The sequence below is a fragment of the Rattus norvegicus genome, chromosome 12 (genome assembly GCF_036323735.1).
Source record: "Rattus norvegicus strain BN/NHsdMcwi chromosome 12, GRCr8, whole genome shotgun sequence".
In the NCBI taxonomy this organism is placed as follows: domain Eukaryota; kingdom Metazoa; phylum Chordata; class Mammalia; order Rodentia; family Muridae; genus Rattus; species Rattus norvegicus.
The window spans coordinates 15,839,580-15,864,637 of NC_086030.1; the positions used below are offsets into that span (position 1 = coordinate 15,839,580).

The following is a 25,058-nucleotide window of genomic DNA, read 5'->3' on the forward strand; positions in this document are numbered from 1 at the left end:
CAGGCAAGATGGTACGCGCCTTTGATCCCAGGAGTTGGAGGAATAGAGACAGCTGGATCTCTGAGTTTGAGGCCAGCCTCGTCTCAGCTAAGGCTGTTAATAGAGAAAGTCTGTCTTGAAAAACCAAAAAAGGGCTGGAGAGATGGCTCAGCTGTTAAGAACACTAACTGCTCTTCCAGAGGTCCTGAGTTCAATTCCCAGCACCCACATGGTGGCTCACAACCATCTGTAATTGGAATCTGATGCCCTCTTCTGGTGTGTCTGAGTACAGTGTACTCATATACATGAAATAAAACAAACAAACAAACAAACAAACAAACAAAAAACCAGTTTGGATGTCCTGTATTAAAACTTCTTAAGGGGTTGGGGATTTAGCTCAGTGGTAGAGTGCTTGTTTAGTGAGCGCAAGGCCCTGGGTTCGGTCCCCAGCTCCGGAAAAAAAAAAAAAAAGAAAAAAGAAAAAAGAAAAAAAAAACTTCTTAAATATGGACATTCCTCAAAAATTCAGTAACAATAACAGTAGGGCGGATGTGGGTTTTAACTCTTTAAATTTTACTTATTTGTATATATATGTGTGTGTATACATGTGTCACAAGCAAGTCAGAGGTCAATGTGTGGAGTCAGTTTCCTCCTCCTACTAGGTGAGCCCAAGGGAACCAACTCAGATTGTCAGGCTGAGAGGACAGACACTTTTATACCAGTGAACCACCTCACTAACCCTTTTCACTGCTGCAGACAGTCTCCTGCTGTAGCCTGGAACTCAACCTGAAACCTCCTATCTCAACCTCGTCAGTCCTGGAACTTGACGGGATGAACCGCCAACATCCTGGCCACAGTGAGTTTAACAACAAGGCCAGGCATGTTGGTATATGCCTGCAATCCCAACGATCACTCCTAGGGTTCCTCTGGCTTCTGGCGTTTTTTTCAGCTTTTTCTTGCATTTCTCCAGAGATGCTGTTTACAAAGCACTTGTCAGGTGGTACTTTAGACCCAGAGACAGCATGGCTCTGGAACTCACTGGCCAGCTACCCTAGCCAAAGCAGTAAGGCATACAGTCTCAAAACTAAGGTGGGGAATGACAACCCTCTAAAATCAACCTCTGCTCTCCACACATATGCAAATGAGCACATACCACACGATGTGTACATCTCACACACACGTATGCACCAAAAATTTCAATCCAAAATCAGTGATTTAGATTCTATCATGTTACTATTCAAAACCCGTCTTAGTTTCTTTTCTCATTGCCATCATAAAGGAACTCAAGGGAGAAAGGCTCACCTCTGCTCACCGTTCAAGGTTCTATGTGGGCTCTCATCACAGGAGTACTAACATGGCAGGAGTTGGAACCCATGGGCTACATACCTCCACTCAGAGGGTAATGAATGGACATTATCACTCAGCTCCCATTCTCCCTTTCATACAGTCCAGGATCCCAGCCCAGGGAATGGTGCCTCCCACAGTGGGCAGGTCTTCTCACCTCAATTATCTAATCAACATAATCCCCTACAGGCATCCCCAGAGGCTAACCTAACCTATATAATCCCTCCCTGGTGTATCTGCAGAGATCCAGGTGACCCTAGGTCCTGTCAAGCTGAGAACTAACAGCAACCAGCACAGATACCAACCAACCCGTTATTATCACAGATAAACTACCAACGCACAGTCGCTTTTGAAAACTTCACGGATGGTACTCACAAGCTGCTTCATCCACGCACTCCCGGCTCCGATTGTTCCTCTCAGCTATCCAGTCCCACAGGGAGAGCTCACACAGCTGCATCTGGATGTGCAGCATCAGGTGGTACCGCGCCTAGAGGACACGCAGCATGTTCCCATCTGCCCGTCTCACAGTCTTCATTCGACAACTCGAGCTCACACACCACCACTAATGGCTGCCTAAAGTCTCCCAAAGGAGACTACTGCAGAGACAGATCGCGGTGTGGCCTAAGGCTGGAGATGTGCTCCCTTGCTCAGCGGGCCGGAATCCTTTCCTAAAATCCCTAGTCCCACACACACCTAGCAGGGTACCTGCCTGTAATCCTGGCACTCAGGAGGTGGGACGAAAAGGATCACAAGTTCAAGGTGACCCATCAGAACACAGCAAATCCAAGGGCAGGTGGCCTGGTAAGACACGTCCTAAACAACCTATGTCCTAGCACAGGGACCCCAAACCCGAATCAGAAGCTTTTGAATGTGGCCCGAGGAAGTGATTGAAACGTATTGGGGGGGAGGGGGGGTCTGGTCACAATGTAAATAACTGATACTTGTCTTGGGGGGGTTTTCCTTATAATGCTAGAACGGAACCTTGCAAGTGCTCTATCACAAAACTCCATTAAGATAAATGTTACAGAATGGCTGCATGGTATTCTACAACTGCCAGTATTCTCCAAAGTGCAGCTGTGTGAGCTGAGGTGGTGGTGAATGAGAATGGGTCTAGGAAAGCTTTACCTCTGTCTGCCCCAGCAGGTTCAAATTGTCTTCAGAAGACTCATCCGTGGAGGTAAAATTCCCTTCCACGTCTGAGCTATGCCCCAGCGGCAGCTGGTGCTTGACAACTGGTCTGAGAGGCGACTCGTTCAAGCCATCTTCTTGGAGCTCAATGGACGATTCGCTTTCACTGCTGCTCCTGATCACTAAGTTGGCCCTGTAGCTCACCAAGTTGTTATTCTCATTCTTAACATCAGATTCCGCTAAAGGGTTTTCTTTTTCTGGGGTGAGTTCAGCAAAGATAATGGACGAACTGCTTTCATTATCTTTAACACCACCTTGATTTCTAGAAGTAAAAAACAGTAACACAAAAGTGACCGTAAATGACACAAGTGTCTGAACTGCTCTTTCAAGCCTGGGTGAGGCTTACAAGCATCTCAGTTAAGTAGCACAGGCAGGTCTTTTTGGCACAAGCCGGCAACCTCAGCACCCCAGCGTCAACTAGGAGGCAAAGGCAGGAGGTTCCTCAGCTACATATCAAGTCCTAGGCAAGCCTGGGCTACATGAGACACTGTCTTAAATTTCAAAAAGAGTATCAAATCTGTCTAGCATTAACTGAAATTTAGAATATTGACAGAGGGACAAAAATCTCTAATCCCAAGACCCAGGAAGCTAAGGCAGGAGAACTGTCAAAATGAAGCTAGCCAGGGCTACAAATTAAGTTAAAGAACAGTCTGAGCTGCATAGCAAGACCCTGTACTGAGTAAGTCAGTTAGAGTAAATACTAGCAAGTACGACAGCAGAAATTAACTTAGTATTTTGTAAGGAAAATAAGAAAAATGACAAAAGGATAGGAAAAGAAACAAGCAGCAGGAGAGCCCACCACACTCCTCCCCAGTTCCTGGCACCAAAAGACAAAAGCAAGTCCCTGCTGGTGACAAAACACAATGGTAACTGTGCACAGGTCACACCAGTCCACATACCTGTCCCCTTCATGCTCTGACAACACTTCAAGAGAGGGCAGTTGAATGGGAACTCTGTCTGTAAACAGAAATAAACACAGACGTCTGCAGGCAGCCATGACTTTCAATGCACAGTCAGAGTCAGAGCTGAAATATACAGACAGACCAAGGACGCTGCACATCGAAAGGGACATGGCAGGCCTACGTCTAAGCGATAGGGACACTCCAGGAACTGCACCAGGATCACCGAGGGCTCCAGAGACCTGTCAGTCAACACGGGGTGTGCGGGACCTCATAACTCAGCCTCAGTCCTGCTCAGCTGGAGTGATGGCTCTGCACTTAAGAGCATTGCTTGCCCCACAGAGGACTTTGGGTTCAGTTCCCAGCGCCCACAGGAGGCAGCTTACAAACACCTGCAACTCCAGTTCCTGAACATCTGAAGCCCTCTTTGGACTTCCATGGGATCTTTAGAGTAAGGACATTTATGTTCTAATAAACTTGATTAAACTGAAATTTGAATTTCATATTTTTTTCATAAAATACTCTTCTACGGATTTTCTCTATTTGCATGTATGTCTATGTGGTAAATTTCAGCTTTAAAAATGAAAAATCTGGGGCTAGGGCTATAGCACGGCAGGGGACCGCTTGCCTCCAACGTACAAGGTTCTGCATTCAATCCCCAGCACTATGGGGTTGGGGATTTAGCTCAGTGGTAGAGCGCTTGCCTAGCGAGCGCAAGGCCCTGGGTTCGGTCCCCAGCTCTGGGGGGGCGGGGGGGGGGGGGAAGAAGAATCCCTAGCACTAACAAAAAACAAAACAAAAAAATCAAAGAAATGAAGGCTGTGTACAAATACATGTTTGTAATCTCAGCCCTCAGGAGACTGAGACGAGACGTGTGCACATCCCCACTTGAAGGCCAACTTGAGCTAATTAATTTTGAGGTTAATCTGGCCTTGGCAATAGTCCTTATCTGAAAGCTTTTTTAAAAAAATAAAAAAGCCAGTAAAACCAGAAGCATTCTCAGCTTGTGTATACAAGGGCAGGACAGATTTGGCTGGGGTAGAAGTTTATTAGATACTCTTGTGTAGTCTGGATGCATACAGAGGTAAGTGGAGACAAAGTACTTCAGATTTGGGACTCTCCCCCTCATTCCCTGTAGAAGGTATGTTCAGAACACCAGAGGCCTCCCCAATCCTAAAATCCAAACAGTTGTGTGCTTTTATGAGGCTCTAAACATTTTGGATATGACAACATTTCAGATTCTCTTTTGAGAATCTCTTTTCAGATTATTAGACTAGGGATGATTGACTTGTGTCAATCAAACAAAAACTATTTCCCTTAGCCAGGCATGATGGCTCACTTCAGTAACCCTAGCACTCTAGAGGAACAGACAGAAGAACTGCAGCAAGATTGAGGCCAGCAGGTAGAGATCAGCGGGGCAGCTGGGACATCTCTGGGACTCTAAGGGCACCAACAAGCCAGAGACACACTCCCTCCCACACGCAGAAACTATGTAGACAATAGTTAAAAGTAAGTAAGGTAGGCACACACCTTTAATCCCAGAACTCAGGAAGCAGAAGCAGTGAGAGACGCTGTCTCAGAAACAACCACTCCCGGAAGTAAAGAAATGAAATGAAGAGCACCTTACCTTGTGGCTGAAGCACGTGAACGTGCTCTATCCATGCAGTGTGGTAGCCAACGATATTGGGGTGCTGGAGGCCTGCCAGAACCTTCACTTCCCGTAGCACCTACCACAAAAATGATACAAATGCTTTCACTGGCAAGTTGTTCTAGTACTACTCACCCTGGAAGTATAACCCTTCTCAAAGGGGAATCGGAACCCCACAGAAAAGAGGAAAGCCCCTATGAAAGACAAAGTCAAGTGTTTGCTGTGGTTGTTATCCTTCAGAACTCACTGTGCAACCCTGGCTGTCCTAGACCTCGGTATATACACCAGGTTGACTTTGAACTCACAGAGATCCTCCTGTCTCTGCCTCTCAAGTGCTGGATTAAAGGGGTGCACCTTCATGCCCAGGCAAATGGCGATTGTTCCAGCCACTCCACACTTACTGTTCTGCAAGTTCCCTTGATTCCTGTACCCCTCCCCACCAGGAGCGAGGCCCACACTGTCACCCTCCTATTGTCTTAAGACCTTTGTCTGCTTTCCTTCACTCTCCTAGGCTGAGCTGCATTTCCAGCCTCCCAGGAGTGGTTTTTGTTTGTTCTGATAGTGTCTCACAAAGCAGCAGTCTGGCTTCAGACTCCTGATTCTCCTGCTCAGCAATCCAAGCACTGGGATAATCGATGTTGGGATGGATGGTCTTGTCATTGTTATTTAAACAGTCAGAGATACAGGGACTTAGAGGAGAAAGGAACTGACCCAGCACCACACACCATGTCAGTAAGAGACTGGCCCATCCTTTTACCTCACAGGCTGGACAGTACTTGATAATCAAGTACTTAAAGAATTTCTCACCAGTGCGACAGCTCAGAAGGCTAAGGCACCTTGCTTCCAAGCCTGATGACCTGAAACTAGTCCCTGGAATCTACATGCTACAATGAGAGAACCACAAGTTGTTCTCTGATCTTCAACAGACACGGCGGGCACACATGCACGCAGACATGTGCACAGCCTGTGCTATGACTTCAGTCCCAGTATTTGGTCTAAGGCTGGCCTGGTCTACACTGTGAAATATAATCCCAAAAATAATATAGTATATAAAATAAAATAGAAAAATCACGACTTTAAAGAAAATTACATGAAATAAAAATATAGCTTTCATGTTCTCTGTATTTATTGAAAACCTACTACTTAGCAATTATATACATATAAATATAGATCTTTTAAAAAATCAACACAAATCAACACAGTTGGCTGTATCCCTTGCAACTCCCTCCTGTGCTGCCCCCTGCACTATGGTAGAACCTAGAGCCTTCCAGACTGGGGCAAGCAAACACATTCTTCATCTTGTGCCTCCAGCCTTCCTCTCACTCCTCCCCACTCCCCAGCTGGGGACCAAACCCAGGGCCTTGCGCTTCCTAGGCAAGCGCTCTACCACTGAGCTAAATCCCCAACCCCTTCCTCTCACTTTTTGACAGAGTCTAAGTTGCCCAGCCTTGAACTCATTCTGAAGCCTTAATGGGCCCTGAATTTTCAATTCTCCAGCTTCACTCTGAGAAGTGGGATTACACACCTGACTCACCATGTACACCCCCCTCATGTGATCATCCTACCTCACCCTCCCCGGGAACTTAAGACTACTTACTGGTGGGGTTGGGGATTTGGCTCAGTGGTAGAGCACTTGCCTAGCAAGCACAAGGCCCTGGGTTCGGTCCCCAGCTCCGGAAAAAAAAAAAAAAAGACTACTGGTACACAGAGTGAGCCCAGCTCAAATCATATTATCTTTTTTCGGTGAAGGTGGCTTTTGTGATGGGCTCTGATATAACCCAGTCTAGCCTGCAATCTACACCAGAGACAGACCTTGAGCTGATCCTCCTACTACAGGGCTCTAGCAGGCCCAGGTTCAGCAGCCATGGCCCTGGCATGCCCTGCCCTTCCTCATTCTTTCTCCCTCATAAACCACAGAATGCACACATCCTTAAAGCTAGTCACCAGGGTCTGTTCCCTTATTTGAACACTTTCTCATGCCAGACTCGATCCCCAGGCTGACTACCAAGGTCAGCAATCAACAGCCCCCTTTGGATCACCTAATTAACATGCCCAATCAGAACACACCACCACATGCCAGCCCATTCTAACAGCCCTCCCCTCCCTTCCCCTCACACATGACACCTGCAAGGTCCTGTGCTGCTATTTCCTGCCTGAGTCAGAGGACAGCCACCTTAACTCTTCTTCCCTGCTTCATAAAAGGTCTCTGTGAAAATAGGTGTTTGGGCGTGGCCTATGCTTAATCTGGGGTCTGGGAGGGAGCTCCCCACTGTGTGGGGGTCCCCTTCACCCCTCTCCACTTAGCACCACCATGCCAGGGCTGGCTCTAATCATTTTCTGAAACCCTTCCTTCAGGGTTAGGGAGACAGCTTGGACAGTCAAGCGCTCAATTTGCCAAGCATGAAAATTTGAAGTTGATGGCTGGACTAAAGACTAGGCATGTCACATCTTGTGATCCTTATATCTGAGTTATAAGGCTGAGCAGGCTGGGATGAGGACCCCGGGCTTCACCAGCCTCCCAACCCTGCAGCTCCAGTGTAGAGACAGACCCTGTCTATAAAACCGAGGTGAACAGTACCTCAGGAACGTCACCCACAAGCATGCAGTGTGTGCACCCTCACACACATAACTCCATGGCATGTGCACCTGCAGGCGTGCCCACCCAGCGTCATACCTTCATACAATCCGTTTTAGTTGCACTCTTAATCAGGATTTTCTTAATTGCATAATGCTGACCATCTAATTTGTTCCGGACCTAAGGGGTGGAAAAAAAAAACACAGAAGAAAAGAAAAAGTATTAAATTCCATCGAATGCAACTGATGAAAGGAATTCATTTCATGTCAGCTTTGGTAACCCAAACCAACTAGAGATCAAATCAAGGGAAGGCCAGCCCTGGCCTTCTGAACCAGGAGCTTTGCAAACAAAACTGCTTCCAACCCAAGTGGCTCCTGGTCTGAAGAAGAATGCTAGAAAGTTCTATGTATAGCCCCGAACACAGAAACATGATTATTTTTAGTAACGTGATTTTTTTTTTATTCTTTTGAGACCAGGTCTCAAGTACCACAGGCTGGCCTCACACTCACTGGGAATCCAAGGATGACCCTGACCTTGTGATCCTCCTGACTCGTGCATAAGGCATGCAATCTTATGGTTTGAGTCATGCTGGGGATCGGGCCCAGGACTTAGGGCATGCAGGCAAGAACTCAACCAGCTGAGGCAGAGCTCCAGCAGCGTAGCCTCCTGCACAGCCTTTTTAAGTTTCAACTTCTAGTTTGAGTTGATTTCCTGTCATTCTGCTGAAAATCTTTAAACTATAGACTGAAAATACTAGGTTAAAAATGTGTAGAATTCCGTTTTTATTAAGCTTGTTCTTTGGTGTTGTCACACTTGAACAAACACAAGTCACTGTCACCTCCCACCCTTATAATCCCCTTTCCTCCCTATAAATCCGTCTTCCACATTCAACTCCTTTTACATCACTAGTTCTTTCTTTGTTTTAGACAAGATCTCACCACGCAGTCCTGGCTTGTCTGGCATTTGCTCTGTAGACCAGGCTGGCCTCAGATCTGCCTGACTCTGCAAGCCCAGGACTAAGATTAAAGATGTGTGCTACTGTGCCCACCTTATAATACGTTTAATAACCCTAGACTACAGAATAAAAGCTCAAAGTTTCTCGAGCTACCGAAATAATCAACATTACTAATATGGTTAAGAAAAAATTAAAACCCATCAACTGCCTGAAAAGAAAAACGTGACTTTAAGGAATCTCTGGGTACTTCTAATCATAATAATGAAATTACCCTTCTAAACGCACACATTGACAGCATAATAGGTCAAAATAAGCAACCAGGAGAAAACAAAGCAAAACCTTGTAAACTCTTCCATATCCGCCTTTTCCTAAGATGGCGAGCTCTTCAAATTCATTTAAGTAGCGTGAAGTCTGTGCTTCGAGAGCTATCTCCCTGGATCTAAAAGTTGAATAAGACAGTCCATCAATATCAAGATGTGACAATCAAAGGCAAGCACTGGTCACCAACCTGCTGAGACACATTTATCAGTAAACTGAAGGTAGAAAGAATCCGAGACAAGCAGATTCCTAATTTCCTATGGGAAGAAAACGGCTCTGTAAATGAAGAACTGTAAGGAACATAGCAAGAGAGCTCATTAGAGTTAGTAGATAGCATTCCAGCAGAAATCAGCAAGGAATTAGGTGAACTTTGCTTTCCCTCTGAGAGACAGGGTCTCAGCAGCCAGACTGACCCTTAGACTCCTGAGCCTGCTGCCACTACCCCCTAGGTGTGGCTGCTACAGTTGTGCGCACACTGCCTGCAGGTTTGACTCAAATCTCTTGTTTTAGTGGGTTTCCTCTTTTTTGGGGCTGGGGGGATTAGATGGGAATTTGAGACCAGACCTTGCTTTGGGGCCCAGGCTTCCTGGAGCTATCTGAGCCCAGACTGGCCTTCAGCATGTGGTGATCGAGCCCCCACTTCTGTTCTCCACATGTCGGGATGTGGGATTCCAGCTGTACCCAACCACAGGACTCCTGAGTGGTGCTGTATCCTTACAGACGTTTAAGTCTGTAATAAGGTAAAAGGCCAATGGCGTCTCCTAAAGGAAGTATCAGCAGTCACATGAATGGTACGGTTTGCTGGACATGGTACACACGTCTGTAATCCCAGCAGGAGGGTCTCTAGTAGAAAGACAGTTTGGATTGCACAAAGACTTTTGAGTCAAACAAACAAAACAACAACAAACAAAAAAACCAAACCAGGGAAGAGGGCTGTGGTGATGGCTGTGTGGAGAGAGCATTTGCTGCCTGTGAGCATGAGGACTGTAGCACAGAGCCCGGTGCCAACATAAATGAGGCAGAAAAAGGGAGCCTAGAGCGAGCGGGCTGGCGAGACTGAACGGATCAGGGAGCTCTGCATGCAGCAAGACTCTGTATCTCAGTATGTAACGGGAAGCAAGATGGAGAAAAACAGCTCGTCAACCTCTAGACGCCAAGTGCAGTGGCACCCGGGTGCATAACATATACGCTCAGACAGAGAGAAAGACTGATGCCCGAGATCTCAGCGCGCAGAAAGTGGAGGCAGGAGGACCGAGAATTTAAGACCAATCTTAGCTACACGGCAAACATGGAAACTACATGAGACCCTGTCTCAAACAGAGCAGGAAGAGGCAAGCTGGTAAGAATCTGCACTCAGTGGGGACCACGAGAAGCAAAGGAACCTTAGAGCAGCTGGCCGGGCATGGCGGCTGGAAAGGCCTGTAATCCAGCCGTCTGGATGGCGGCAGGAAGAGAGCGCTAACTTCCAGGCCAGTCTGGGATACACAGCAAGACTATGTCTTGAGAAGGGAAGAACACAGGAATGCTTTTATAAACTCATTTTCCTTCAACTCTTTGAGCTAGTGAAAAAGCATCAAATACATACCTGATTTTCTGCATGTAAGAATTATCTTGACAAGGATCCTAAAACCAAAATATTGTCTTTAAGAACCACTTGAAACATTTGATGAACAAGGAATCAAATTCAACATCCCACTAACTCAAATGCTCAAATACCTAAAACCAGACCAGCCTAGCATTTTACTTATTTATGGAGTGTTTGTGAAACAAATTTTAGTAGGTGGCAAAACTTGGCCTTAGACTCATAATCCTGCCTTAACCTGCTGGGTACTTGAATTACAAACATAAGCCCTTACCTAAGGATGAAAATAGCTTTCTGTTGTTTGGTTTGGTTTTGGTTTTGATACAGGGTATTGATGTTGCCTTGGCTTGCCTAGAACTCACCATGTAGATAGACCGAGCTAGTCTCTTAACTTGCAGCTATCCTCTTTGCCTCTGTCTGAGTGCTGGGATTACAGGACTAAACCACATGCCCAAGTAAAGGATGACATTTTAGTATTACTTAATAGTTCATGATATTTCAGAGCTGAGAATTTATCTCATGCAAGGAGCTCCATGAGCGAAAACTGACTCCTCCCACCTCCTCAGCCACCACCCCCTCTGGAGCCCTCTTCCCGCCCACCCTCCCTGCCCTCGATCCTCCCCACCTACTTCCAGCACAGGGTCAGACTTGAACCTGTTAAAATGTTCTTTTTGGTTTTTTTTATTAATTTTATTTATTATTCTTTCATACAATATATCCCAACCACAGCCTTCAACCCTACCCCTGCCCCCGTCTCATTCTTTTCCTTTGGTCTTTATTGATTTCACTTGGTCAGGCCTGGGTTAGGATTTTTTGTTTTTAAGATTTATTTATTTATTATATGTAGCTGTCTTCAGATATACCAGAAGGGGGCACCAGATCTCATTACAGATGGTTGTGAGCCACCATGTGGTTGCTGGGATTTGAACTCAGGACCTCTAGAAGTGCAGTTGGTGCTCTTAACCGCTGAGCCATCTCTCCAGCCCCCCTGTTAAAATGTTCTTATGCTCAAAGTCCGGCCATGTTTCCCATGTCCACTCTGTGTAAAACCAAGGTCATTAAAATGCTCTCAGGATCCTGCTCCAAGCTGGTCTGGGCGACTCACATTTGCTATCCCAGCGCTTAGGAGGCTTAGATGGGAGGTACAGAGACAGAGGCCAGCCTCGGCTACAGTGTGAGACTCTCAGAACGGTAAACAGTGGTGGGTGACAGCACTGCTGGGACTGCCCAGCCTGCTCCCCTTGCGGCGGACTCAGGAAGGAAGGTGGGAGGAGGGCACAATCCCACACTCCATGGCCCTTCCCCACCCTCTCTGCTATTCCTCCCCTTCACCTGCTCTATCTAAATGCAAGGCACCTTGGAAAGGTGAGCGGTACACTACCACCAGCATGCTCAGCCAAGGGCGCCACTGAAGACTGTGGCTCTGCCCAGGACACTTCACCTCCAGGCACCTGCACTTAATGCTCAGCCTGGACGTGACCACTCTTTCTCAGTGAGGCCTGGGTGGCCACATCACGGGAAGTCACAAGGCGCCCCCCGGCATTTCCTAACCCCCTTCACTACCTGTGCACCTCCCCACGTCTGTTCTAACTTCCCCTACTGTTTACTGCCCCCTGCATCAGAACGTAAGATCATGGGGGTTTAGATTTTATCTATTTCTTTCCTTCCCCTCCCCTAGTACTCTTAAAATAGCATAGCATAGTAAATATTAGTAACGATATTGTCGACTTGATCAAGTTTCTATTTTTAAGAACTAGTCATATAATTAAAATTAAGTAATGCTTTTCCTATGTTTTTCTTTTTTAAGTGCTGGGGATAGAGCCCACAGCACTCGGCACATTAGGCAAATCCCCTGCCGCTGAGCCATACAAAACACAGGAAAGCACAGTGTTCTTTTCTCTTTCTTTTTTCCTAACTGTATTTCACGTGTATGACTGTGCCTACATGCACTGACCTCATTTGGTGCCTGGTGCCCATGGAGGTTACTCCACAGATTTACCAACAGTTGTGAGACACCCTAAAGGTGCAGCCAAACCTGGGCCCTGGGCAAGTGTTCGGAACTGCTGAGCTATCTCTTCAGCTCACACGCAGGGTTCTAGGATTCAAATGTACTCGTCATATACATAGTACGCCGTGGGAGGGCTTACCTGACGGACTCTCTCCTTGGCAGACCTCATTAAATGAGTGATGGCTCTGTTGTGGTGGAGTCTCAGGGAGCTGAACTCATCGCTGCAGGTAAAGGAAGAGAGCAGCCCCATCTTGATAAAAGTCTGGCACAGTACTATAAAACAAAAACCACGACAAGCTATGAATAGAAAACTGACAACAGGCAGGACAAGGTGAGCAAACCTCGAACGCCGGCATTCGGGACATAAAGGATCCAGAGCCCAAGGTTATCTATCAGCTGCCTAGCAAGCTTAAGGCTAGCCTGGGCTAAATGAGACTTTGTCTCAGAAAGGGAGAGGGACATATAGCCTGTGTACCAGGCCTAAATTAAAGGTGCTTCTGTAGAGATATCCTGAATTTATGCCCAGAGGCAGGGCGAAGTGTGGCAGTTCACAGTACAGAAACGGGAGAGAGAAAAAATCAAGATGGTAAGAGAGAACAGGGGAAGAGGGAGAAAACAGGAAAAATAGGGAAAAGACAAGAAAAGGTATAAAAAAGAAAGAATAGGGAGGGTGTGGTGGTACACATCACTGACCCCATCGGGGCAGGGGCAGGGGCAGGGGCAGGGGATTTCTGTGAGTATGAGGCTGTCCTAGTCTACATAGTGAGTTTCAGGCCAGCCAGGGCTACACAGAGAAACCCTGTTTAAAAAAAAGAAAAAAAAGAAAGAAAGAAAAGAAAAAGAAAAAAGAAGAAGAGAAAGTATTAGAGGAGGAGGAAGAAGAGGAAGAGGAAGAGGAAGGCAAAGAAGATAAAGAAGAAAAGAAATCAGGTTGCAGAGCTGGCTCCGTGGTTGAGAATGCTAGCTGCTCCTCCGGAGACTTGGGTTCAATTCCCAGCAACTACAAAGTGGCTCACAGATCATCTGTAATTCCAGGAGATCCAACATGTTGCATAGACGCAGGCAAAAGTCTACACACATAAAATAATTTATCTTTAAAGGAAAGAAAGAAGAAGAAGGGACAGGAAGAAGGATAGGAGAAGAGGGCAGTTTAAAGGAGAGGGGGAAAAGAGAAGCAGTGGATAGAGAAGAGAGAGAGAGGAAGAGAGAGAGAGAGGAGGGGCAGGAAGGGGAAGGGTAAGAGAGAGGACGAGGAGAGGATGAGGCTGTGCCTCCGAGGTAGGTACAGCCTGGCCAGTATGAAGCCCTGGGTTGATGTCCAGCACCACCAGCATTAAACAAACCAAGAAGGAATGCCATAACTACAGGGGCTGGCAGAATGTCTGCCTTGAATACAGCAGCCCTGGTTATATACACTGGGTGTGGCAGCAAACCGGTTGCCCCCCAGCCCTTGTGAAGTAGAGGCAGGAGGGGGTTCAAGGTCAGCCTCTGATGCATTGAGTCTAAGGCTAGCCTGGGCTGCCAAGAACAAAAACTCAGCTCAGGTCTAGAGATGCGTCTCAATGCCCCGAGTTTAATCCACAACACTTTCCAGAGAGAGAAATCAGAATGAGATTTAGCTGCTCACCACCCAGAGCCTAAGAGAGCCTCAAAAATTATCTGAATATCACATTATCGCTGCAAAAAATTTTTTTAATTTATGGATCACATGCGATTTTATATTTAGAAGAAATTACACAAAGGAAAACTGAAAGGAATTTAAGGAATGGGAAATCACCCACACTTCTTCACTCAATTTTTTATACACCAGCTGCTTCTCAGCGTCATAGCACTGAAGCTGTGCTCTCCCCTAGCCCTCTTTAACAATGCCTTATTCTTACTCACATTTAAAGACCTGTTTTGAGTGAAGTGGGTTCGGCTCGTGCACATGGCTCAAGTGTTCCAGCAAGGAGACCAGCAGCAGCTGGTTTGCCACTAAGAAAGGGAACGTGGGCTGCTGCAAGGGCTCTTTGAACACTTGGAGCTCTGCTGGGACATCGGACTCTAGAAATAAGAAAAGGAAGGGGAAAACATTACTGGTAAGCACGTCTCATAACGACAACATAGCAAGCTCTGATTAAGACAATACAAATCCTGGAACTGAAGGGGACTAACCCTGTCAGAGAGTAGTCACGGCGAGCCAGGTTATAACAGGGTCTGCGACTGTGGAGATGGCTCAGTGGACAACGTGCAGTCCATGGGCGCATCAGGACCAGAGTTTGCATCCCCAGCACCCACAGTTAGGTTAAGCAGATATGGCTGCACCGCCCAGTAACCCCAGTGCCTCCGATCAGATGGAGGGAATCCCGAATCCCTACAGAAAGCCATCTAAGTAGACTAGCCAACCCTGCCAGTTTCAGGTTCTGTGAAAGACCACACCACACTGAAGACCACAGTGAAGACAGTGGAGAGCATTTGAGGAACACACCTGATACCTGTATCCACACACATTTGAACACACTCGAACATACACACCACACAAATATAGATATTTAAAAAAAAAAGGGTAAGACTTTTCTGGAGGTGAATTTAAGTTGAAGCTGAAAGCTGGTGGACCAGGGTAGCCTCAAACGTACGGCAGTCCTCCTGCCTCTGTCTCCAATGCTGGACTGCTGGCTAGTGCCACCATGACCTTCGGGCTTCTTTATACTCATTATTTCTCTTTTCTGCAATTAGAAAAGTCTACTTTTACTGACTTTTGGGGGGGGCATGGAGGTAAGGGCAGATTAACTCTAGGGCCACCAACATGACAGGCAAGAATTTGTACTGCTGACGTTTAGCCCAGATAGAGAATTCTACTCTTTAATAAGAAAAGACAAATACCAATCAAGTCCGGTTTTAAGAACTAACTTAAATGGCTGAGGATCTGGCTTAGTTGGTAGAGTGCTTGCCTAGCATACATGAAGCCCTGGGTTCAACCCCCCTAAAACCAGGCACAGTCGCATAAGTGCCCGTGTTCCAGCAACAGGAAAGGAGAGGCAAGAGGGTCATAAGGTTTAAGTTTCTCCTTGGCAATATAACAAGTTAGAGACTACCTTGTGATCCATGAAACCCTAATGGTTCCAAAATACTATAATACTATAAATATTCAGCTCCCAGCACCCACCCCAGGAGACTCAGAAATCCAGCTCCATGACTCTGGCTTCTGCAGGGACCTTCACGCACGTGTACACAACCAGACAAATTCACACAGATATGCATAATTAAAAATATTGTTTAGGGCTGGAGAGATGGTTCAGTGGTTAAGAGCACTGATTGTTCTTCCCAGAGGTCCTGAGTTCAAATCCCAGCAACCACATGGTGGCTCACAACCATCTGTCATGGGATCTGATGCCCTCTTCTGGTGTGTCTGAAGATGGCTATAATGCACTTATGTATAATAAATAAATCTTTAAAAGAATATTTTTTAAAAGTCCAATAGAGGGGTGGGGATTTAGCTCAGTGGTAGAGCGCTTGCCTAGCAAACGGAAGGCCCTGGGTTCGGTCCCCAGCTCCAAAAAAAAAGAAAAAGAAAAAAAAAAAAAGTCCAATAGATATTCACATTAAGGGGGTTGGAGATTTAGCTCAGTGGTAGAACGCTTGCCTAGCAAGCACAAGGCCCTGGGTTCGGTCCCCAGCTCCGAAAAAAAAAAAAAAAAAGATATTCACATTAAGTAAAATGGAAAAGGCTGAAGAAAGTTCCAACCTCCTGGTCTCAGTTACAAGAAGCAGAGGAAACGTAAGTAAAATGGCTGCAAGTTCTCGAAAGTAGGAAGGTGTCAGACGCAGGTGGGAGCTGAATACAGATCTCCGTGAACACACAAGAAACCGATAATCTGATTCAGCCTCAGGAAAGCATGTTCCAAACAGCCCATCGGTGAAAGACAGGCTAAGCCTGGCGAATCAGTCCTTTAGCGACAACTACTTGCAAGGCTAATTGCAGACTCAAATCTAGACTGGGCTTCCGAGTGAATTCAATGGGCAACTTAGTGGCACCCTGTCTCAAGGACCAAAGCTAACAGTGACAGAGGGCTGGGACAGTAGCTCAGTGGCAGAGCACTTAGCTGGCTTGCACATTCAATCCCCAGTGTTCTTTTTTTTAAATGGTACTGGTTTTGTTTTGTTTTGTTTTGAGATAGGTTGAAGGGTTTTTGAGGCACTGGTGACTAATGAAAGAAAATGAACGACTTGGAATACAGACTCACTAACAGCACAGAAAGCACCTCAAGCGACTGGGTTCGAGACTGATGTTTGCTGTAGAATTCCTACAGTGAACTGCTCACGTCACATCAAAGCTTTGGTGACTCTACCATTAATTGGCAGTGTGATCTCTCCAGATCATTCAGACCACCTGTAAAATGCCACTGAGCTATTGGCCTTATACCTACTAAAAGTGATATTAAATGTGGGACAAGAAAATAATTAACTGTGTGTGAGCATTCTTTTTTTTTTTTAAAGATTTATTTATTTTCTTTTATGTACAGCATTCTGCCTGCATATGTGACTGCAGGCCAGAAGAAGGTACCAGATCTCATTACAGATGGTTGTGAGCCACCATGTGGTTGCTGGGAATTGAACTCATGACCTCTGGAAGAGCAGTCAGTGCTCTTAACCACTGAGCCATCTCTCCAGCCCGTGTGTGAGCATTCTTCATCTCTTTAGGAGAAACATCACTATGTAAGCTGAACAGTATTAACAGGAAAAGGAACGAAGTTTTAAAGCTTGTCTAAGATCACTCCCTTCCAGAATAATCTTTGGTTTGCAGAAACTCTTATCACCACGTCACAGAAAAGATGGACGAGCGTGTTTACAGCTGAGACCTCTTCTATGACATAACACACGTTCTTTGCTCATCAGCGACAGTAACATGCCAATAGCTGTGTGGGAAAATCTGCATAGCCATTTGAAAAGTTATCTTACAACCGACCTCTATAGAGCCTACTGAGTCACCACTATGAGCATTTTTAAATTTCTCATTGTGGACAATTATCACAGACAGGATTTAAGAATGAAACCTGGAAAAGCTGAATTTAGTGTACACCTCTACCTCCACTACAACATACTTATTTCAAACTTCAATCAAACATGTCACCTTAGTAATCACTTTTGGGATAGTATACAGCTAAAACCTCCTTGCATGTATGTTTTGGGGGCTGGAAGATGAACCGGATCTCACTCAACCTAAAACACCCTTTGTCACTGAGCTACAGTCCCTATCCACCATAATTATCCTTTTATTATTAGTCTGATACACAGTCTTATGTACTGCAAACTGACCTGGAACTCAGCATGAAGCTCAAGCTGACCTTCAAGTCCTGATCCTCCTGCCTCAACTTTCTGTATGTTTGGGTTGCAAGTGTGCACCACGACTCAAGAGCACGACTAGCGAGAGCACAATTTCATTTTTAAAACAGTTCAAGCAACTGGCAACAACCAACTACACTTTCAGTAAAATGCTAGAACAGTGACCTACACGGAATCGATGTTTTAAAGACCTCTCGCCTTATGTTACACAATTTGATTTATGTGTATCAAAAGCTTCAAAAAAATTTGAGCGTTCGTATACTACCTCGCTAGGAGAAATCATTACTTATCTAATCCGTGAAGCAGGTCTCATTCTAGCAGTGAACAAAGATTACACTCAGCGACCTAAGAAAAACAAGGTTGGGCACGGAGGTGAAAAGTGGCCTCGGGGAAGTGGCGCAGAATAAAAACCAAGAAATATAAACGCCCACAAACGGGCAGATCATAGACGCTCTTGGAGTAAATATTTACCTAACCCTTGACGGCCCGCCCGCCACCTCCCGGTGCCCTACAGTTCTGGACCCGAATTCGAGCCCCGAGGCTGCCTGGGGCCTTTGGTGGCCCTCGGGGACCACTGGAGCGCGGAAATTCAGGTGGACAGCGAACCGTGGGACTGCGCGAGCCATCCCGGTCTCACCATCATACTTGGGGTCCGACACCTCTGCGGGGAAGTCGATGGCAGGAGGCGCGGCCACCGCCCCCGCCGCGTCGTCGTCCGTGTCGCGCTCGCCATCCACGGAGCCGCCCCCCAGCATCGTTGCCGCGAGCGCGGATAACAACCTCGCTCTGCTAGTTCCCTGACGCTGCGGGCCACTATATCCTCCCCTGAGCCGGAAGTACCCCAAGAGCCAACGGAAGTCCCGCCTCTGTGACCAGGAAGCTTCTGTGGGGGCGGGCTATCCTTGTCCCGCCCCTTTTTCTGTAAAGAAAATGATTGGCTGGTCCAGTGCAGGTGTGCCCTGTGCTTGCATGACAAGCCGGGACATCCCGGCGCGCCCCTGCGGGTGTAAGAAGGCTTTCTTCCCGACCCTAGTTGGCTGTGTCTGGTCCTCCTCTGCTCTTCCCAGATTATTCCTTTAGACATCATAAATGCTCAAATCTCACACCTGCAAGCTTTTCTCTGGAAAGTATAATAAGCAAAGTGAACCAACCTCGGAAAGACAAAGACCGCGTGTTTCTCGCTCAAATGCAGATAGCCTAACCTGTAATGGATATAAGTGGGAGTAAGTGTGGGTAAAGCCTAACAAACCAGAAAGGAGACCAAGAGAGGGTAAAGAGCGATGTTGGGGAAACGGCACGGTGAACAGACCCAGAAAATAAACCGAGGGGAAGATACATGGTGCGCGGGGTTGGTTGGAATACTAAATCTACTCTGCCTTCATATGTGTGCCTGTTGCCTATGGAGGCCAGAAGAGGGCATCAGATCCCCTGGGACTGGAGTTACAGAAGGTTGTTATCTGCTGAGAATTGAACAGAGGTTCTCTACAAGAGCAGCGAGTGCTGTTAACTGCTGAGCCATCTCTCCAACCTCTTTGTGTGCTAATTTTGAAATTCAGCCACCTAAGGGATCTAATTTTAGAAGGGATACTCTTTTGTATATACAGTAACTAAGAAGAAAAAATTTCACCCATCATAGTGGTTTATATTTTTAATTTTTATATTTGAGCACTTGAGAGGTGGAGGCAAAAGGACCACTCAAGTATACAGTGAGTTTGAGGCCAGGCTGAGTTAAATGATACCCTGTTTCAAAACAAAAATAAACGTATCTACAAGTCCTGACTCAGTAGCGAGAACTTACTGTGATCCATCACAGACCACAGCAAAATGGGAAACATCAGAAAGATACCAGAGAGAATCCAACCTAAAGAAAATTATTGGCTTTTGAGGCTAATTTTACAATTGTTTTCAAACTGGAGGGTTTTGTTTTTTGTTTTTTGTTTTTTTTTTATCTTGTAACCTCCCAGAACCCACCCACCCACTCACCTCCAAACTACCCTATATGATTCAAGGCTCCAAGTTAAGATTCAAAAATCCACACTGAGACTCCGGAGTAAGTTTTCTTATTGCTCAAGAATATGGACCTGAATTCAGATCTCCAGAAACCCACACAAAAGCCATGGGGAACAACTGTGCATATTATACTAGAACCTGTAGGGGACAGAGACAGGGGACTCCTCGGGACTTGCTGGCCAGCCAGTATAAACTAATCAGAGAGCTCCAGGTTCAATGAGAAATCCTGTCTCAACACAAAACAAACACACATCTATATATACATGTACATGTGTGTGTGTATATACACATATATATGTATGTATATATATATATATGTGCATTTATATGGTGGAGAAGGCTGGAAAGATGGCTCAGTGATTGAGAGCACTTGTACTTTCAGGGGACCTGAGTTTGGTTTTTAGCACCCATGTCTAGCAACTCACAACTACCCATAACTCTAGCTCCAGTGGATCTTTTTTCTGGCACACACACATACATATATACACATAAGCACATACATACACACAAATACACACGAACGGTTAAAGAGATAAGGTGACGAGCAGTAAAGAAAAACTGCCAGCGACCTCTGGGCTCCACATATGCAGGCACGTGAACATGTACACATGACTATACCACATATGAACATCCAGTTGTTTTTTTAAAGGTTTATCGTCTTTGTCCTCGGGTACCATCCCTGCGTTGATTGACAGTGCAGCACTGTTGAAAGTAATCCACGTTATCTGCTCTGAAGGCAGATGAGACAGCTGGCATGAACATCTATCTCCTTTTGGACCTCAAATTTAGTGTGGTGTGCGAAACCGGTGGAGTTGACATTTTTATTTCACCATATGTTCCACATAGAGTCACAGCCTCTCTCACGTGTGGGAAGAGAGCAGCCCTCCTGGAGAGGGACTTAACTGAGTGCATCCATGTTTTTTTTTTTTTAAGCCACTACTTATAACTCAACAATTCCCTTCTCAGGAATGCTTCCCAAATACAAGGCTGAGCAAGCATGGCTTTGTGGGCCTGTGATCTCAGGACCTGAGAGTGGAAAGAGGAAGATCGGGAGTCCAAAGCCATCCCAGGCTACATCGTCACTTCTGAGAACAACCTGAGCTACATGGGACTGTCTCAATTGTTTTGCATTTACGAGCCAAAGTGACAATACGTTTGTCTGACTAAATTATGACTATCCATACAGTGATGCGGTCTGTAGACATTAAAAACATTGATATGGAGTCCGGTGAGATGGCTGGGCCAGGGGGCGGGGTGGGGTTGGGGGGGGGTTACCTGCTTGCAAACTGTGCAAACCAGAGGATCCAAGTTCAGATCCCCAGCACCCGGGTAAAAGCCAGGCATAGTGCTGTAGCGGTTACTTTTTTCTGTTGTTATAAACACGATGACTGAAAGCAACTTGGAGAGTAAAGGGTTTATTTTCTTACAGGTTGCAGTCTATCGTGGAGGGAAGGCAAGGCAGGACTGGCTGTTGCCGTGATGAAATGGGCACCACTACCAAGTTGGGAAGGTCAGGGTTTCTTTGGCTTAGGCTGCCATAGCACAGCTCATCATCAAAGGACAGGAACTCAAGCAGGGCAGGAACCTGGAGGCAGGGACGGATGCAGAGGCCATGGAGGGTGCTCCTGACTGGCTTGCTCCTCACGGCTTACCCAGCCTGCATTCTTATAGAACCCAGGATCACCAGCCCATGGATGGCACCACGCACAATAGACCGGGCTCTCCCCACCAATCACTGACTAAGAGAATGACCTACAGGCCTGCCTACAGCCCGATCTCACGGAGGCATTTTCTTAGTTGAGTTTCCCTCCTCTCAGATGACGTTAGTTGTGTCAAGTTGACAAAACCATCAGGCACCCTCCCTCTGACTCAGTCAGCTACTATTTTTTTTAATTATTTATTCTTACTTCCTCACTCTGTGGCCTGGGCCAGCCTGGCACTTACGTTGTAGACCAGGGTGGCCTTGAGTTCATAGAGATGAACCTGCCTCTGCTTCCTGAGTGCTCAGAGAGGCGTATGCCACCACAGACAGCTTCCGCACCATTCTCACACAGCTCAGATAATTAAAAATTAGTAGAATGCCTTCTAGACATGGCCACAACATGGGAATCTGATCTGAGCAATTTATCAGTTGAGGTCCCTCTTCCCAGCTGACTCCAAGGTTGTGTCAGGTTTACAGATGAAGCTAGGCTAGGATAGGTCTCTAACGTCAAAGTGGGATTCTTAAGGAACAGACAGGAAGAGCTTGGAGAATAACTGGCCTGCCAGGCTAGCTGAAAAGGCAAGTTCCAGGCTCAGTGAGAGACCCTGTCTCAAAAACTAAGACGAGGTTCAATTGAGGAAGACACCCGACATCCTAACATCAGCTTCTCGCCTCTGTAAGCACCTCCATGGGTGAATGAGCACGTGTGCGTGCCTTAGTTAGGGTTTCGCTGCCGTGAACAGACACCATGACCAAGGCAAGTCTTATAAAGGACAACATTTAATTGAGGCTGGCTTATAGGTTCAGAGGTTCAGTCCATTGTCCTCAAGGAGGGAGCATGGCAGCATCCAGGCAGACATGGTGCAGGAGGAACTGAGAGTTCTACATCTTCATCCGAAGGAAGCCAGGAACAGACTGGGCATCCTCAGGCAGCTAGGGGGAAGATTTCCAAGCTCACTCCCACTGTGACACACTTCCTCCAACAAGGCAACACTTTCTCTGGGACGGGCATTTGCAAACCATTACAGTGTGTATGTCCCAAACACACACACACACACACACACACACACACAGAGACAGAGACAGAGAGGCAGAGAGAGAGAGAGAGAGAGAGAGAGAGAGAGAGAGAGAGAGAGAGGCACAAAGAAAACATTAAGGTAAGTTTGAGGTAGACCTGTAGATCTTAGTGGTGGAGCACTTGCGTAGCATATGGAAAGTCCTGGGCTCCATCCCCAGGACTGAGAAAATGTTGACCCCCCCCCCTTTTCAATTTTGAAAAGAAAATGTGTGCAGTGTCTGGCCCACACCACTGTTTCACCATCAGTAGAAATGCCCAATGTTAACAAGCGCCAAAGTAAGAAGTCAACTCTTTCAAGCAAGTGCACAAACAAAGCAGAGTTTCTAGAAGACACCACGCAACCACCACCAGCTCACTTCACTTTTACCCACACACAGGAATCCATCCAGAGGAGGTCACCAGCGTGGCAAGTTAAGACAAACCTGTAAGGAAATACATCCATCGATGTGTGGTTCTTTTTCCTTTTTGTCACATGTATGAGTGTTTTCCCGGCATCTATCTCTGCACTGCTTGTGAGCCAGGTGCTTACAGGGCTCAGAAAAGGACACTCATCGCCCTGGAACTGGGGTTACACACGGTTATGATCTGTCATGCAGACGCTGGGAACCGAACCCAGGTCCTTCGGAAGAGCAGCCAGTGATTCTCAACCAACTGAGCTGTCCCTCCAGCTTCAATTTAGTTTCTTGTTATTTTTGTGGGTGTGCATGAAGAGTGTGTGGGGTGGATTGTCACAGTATACATGTAGAGATCAGAAAACAACTTTGCCTAGTCCATTCTCTTTCCACAGTGGCCAGGTTTGTTCAGCAAGAGCCTTTATTGCCTGGGTGATCGCCCTTGGTCCCAAAGTGTGGTTCCTAATACAAAAGCCACGAAGTAAACACTAATAAAAGAGAAGCCACAGCACATCACCGTAACTGAACCTTTATGAGGCCACCGCAAAATTAACAAGGCATATTTCTCTCTTCATTTCCATGACAACACATTCCTCTTGGGTTTTGTTTTGTTTTGGGGTTCGCTTGTTTGATGGTGGTGGTGGTTCATTCATTTCTTTTGTTTTGTTTTTTGTTGTTTTCTTTTTCTGATGCTTCCATCCCAGTATTCACTATGGAATCTTTGTCTCTAGACGTATGAATTTTGTAGGACTTGTGTTATATCTGTCTTCAAATCCACTTAGGCGATGCAGATGCGTTACTCTATCACTCCAGCCACGCTGGCGCATGCCACAATCCCAAAACATCAGAGATGTAGGCGGGTCCTAGTTGGCTACAAGAGAACTTGTCTCGAAACATACACCAGAAATACATGTGCCCAAGGGTATGCATTTGATGGTGTTTAATAACAGTATTGTTGGTATTCTAACAATGTTAAAGCCCCAATATCTGTGATGGTTAATGTTGTCAACTTGACAGGATCTAGAATCATCTAAGAGATAAACCTCTAGGCACACCTGCAAGGGATTAAGGTTGGCCTCCGAGACTGTCCTTAAGGGATTATATAGATTAAATGTGTCATAACTCTATGATCCGCACCATTTACTCTGGGCTGGATTGCTGGACTGTATAAAAAGAAGTGAGCCGTATTCATTGCTCTCTGCTTCAACACATCCTTTTGTTTGTCTCAGTGCCAAGGATGGCCCCTGGGACCTCATGCATGCTGTGACACACTAGGCTGCTGAACGATATTCCCAGACCTCTCTGCTTCTTTTTTTTTTTTTTTTTTTTTTTGGGTTCTTTTTTTCGGAGCTGGGGACCGAACCCAGGGCCTTGCGCTTCCTAGGCAAGCGCTCTACCACTGAGCTAAGTCCCCAACCCCTCTCTGTTCTTTTTAATTAAAAAAATGACATTTATATTTATTTGAAGTGTGTGCGCAAGGTTGTATGCATGTGAGCATAGACTCCACAGAGCATGTCAGAGGATGACTTATAGGAATCAGCTCTCACTGAGTTGATTCTCACCTTTGCCATGTGAACCCTGAGACTTGAACTTAGGCTGTCAGGCTTGGCTACAAGCCACTCTTATACACTGAGCCATCTCGTTGGACCTGCTCTCTGCTTCTTGGCTGTGGATGCGATTGGCCAGGCTATCTCAAACTTCTACTGTGGTGACTTCGCTGCCACGATGGACTGTGCCTCTAGACAGTTGCGCCAGACACAAACAAAAATCAAGAAAACACACAAAACCTCCTTCACCCTTTGGTTGCTTTTGTCGGAGTATTTTCTCACAGCAGAAAGAGAAACCTACTCAATGTCCATCAGTAGAAAGACAGACAAAGATCATGAATGCATGATCTATTAGATGCATCTATTAGATTGCACTGAGCAATTAGCAAATGACTGAGTAACTACTGGTAAGTAGGTGTCTTAATTAGGGTTTCCATTGCTGCGAAGAGACACCGTGACCAGGGCAACTTTTATAAGGGAAACTATTTAATTGGGGCTGCCTTACGGTTTC

General features: G+C 46.2%; 1 protein-coding gene across 2 annotated transcripts in view; it reads right to left on the reverse strand.

The window, feature by feature from the left end:
* The window catches only part of Eif2ak1 (eukaryotic translation initiation factor 2 alpha kinase 1), a 33,836-nt gene extending 15,149 nt beyond the window's left edge, over positions 1-18,687 (reverse strand). The window contains exons 1-10 of one of the 2 annotated variants that reach the window (XM_039089135.2): positions 18,456-18,687; positions 14,381-14,539; positions 12,636-12,769; positions 10,492-10,529; positions 8,928-9,027; positions 7,733-7,813; positions 5,038-5,137; positions 3,411-3,468; positions 2,449-2,773; positions 1,699-1,810 (exon numbers count right to left, since the gene is read on the reverse strand). In XM_039089135.2, coding sequence (XP_038945063.1) covers positions 1,699-1,810; positions 2,449-2,773; positions 3,411-3,468; positions 5,038-5,137; positions 7,733-7,813; positions 8,928-9,027; positions 10,492-10,529; positions 12,636-12,769; positions 14,381-14,539; positions 18,456-18,573 — 1,225 coding nt within the window. In that variant the 5' untranslated portion in view covers positions 18,574-18,687. The remainder of the gene's footprint in view (positions 1-1,698; positions 1,811-2,448; positions 2,774-3,410; positions 3,469-5,037; positions 5,138-7,732; positions 7,814-8,927; positions 9,028-10,491; positions 10,530-12,635; positions 12,770-14,380; positions 14,540-18,455) is intronic. The other variant, NM_013223.2, reaches the window with a different exon arrangement.
* Positions 18,688-25,058: the final 6,371 nt, after the last annotated feature.